Raw genomic sequence first — 333 nt, forward strand, 5'->3', positions numbered from 1 at the left:
TACTCTTGGCAGTTCACTTTAACGTTGCTACTAAGAAGATGGCGAGAAGAAAGCAGAAGCTCGCCCCTTAGTTGATCACCTTTATTTGACATATCTATATAAATAATTATTAAATACAATTCATGCTGAGAAATAAAGTTCACTAGTGTACCAACTGAAACTGGAATGTATGATTGAGACAGATAACACTTGTAGCAGCAGGGTCTGCAGACCAGGGCTCGAGCACAGGTGTTCAGCTCCTGATGAGTGAGAGGAACTCCTTCCGAGTCTTTGGGTCTTCCCGGAACACGCCCAGCATGGTGCTAGTGACAGTCTTGCTGTTCATTTTCTGCA

General features: G+C 43.5%; 1 protein-coding gene across 1 annotated transcript in view; it reads right to left on the reverse strand.

The window, feature by feature from the left end:
- Nucleotides 1-203: 203 nt before the first annotated feature.
- The window catches only part of Gch1 (GTP cyclohydrolase 1), a 33707-nt gene continuing 33577 nt past the window's right edge, over nt 204-333 (reverse strand). Inside the window, exon 7 of the mRNA XM_031362292.1 lies at nt 204-325. Coding sequence (XP_031218152.1) covers nt 233-325 — 93 coding nt within the window. The 3' untranslated portion in view covers nt 204-232. The remainder of the gene's footprint in view (nt 326-333) is intronic.

Source organism: Mastomys coucha, unplaced genomic scaffold, assembly GCF_008632895.1.
Source record: "Mastomys coucha isolate ucsf_1 unplaced genomic scaffold, UCSF_Mcou_1 pScaffold9, whole genome shotgun sequence".
NCBI classification, from domain to species: Eukaryota; Metazoa; Chordata; class Mammalia; order Rodentia; family Muridae; genus Mastomys; species Mastomys coucha.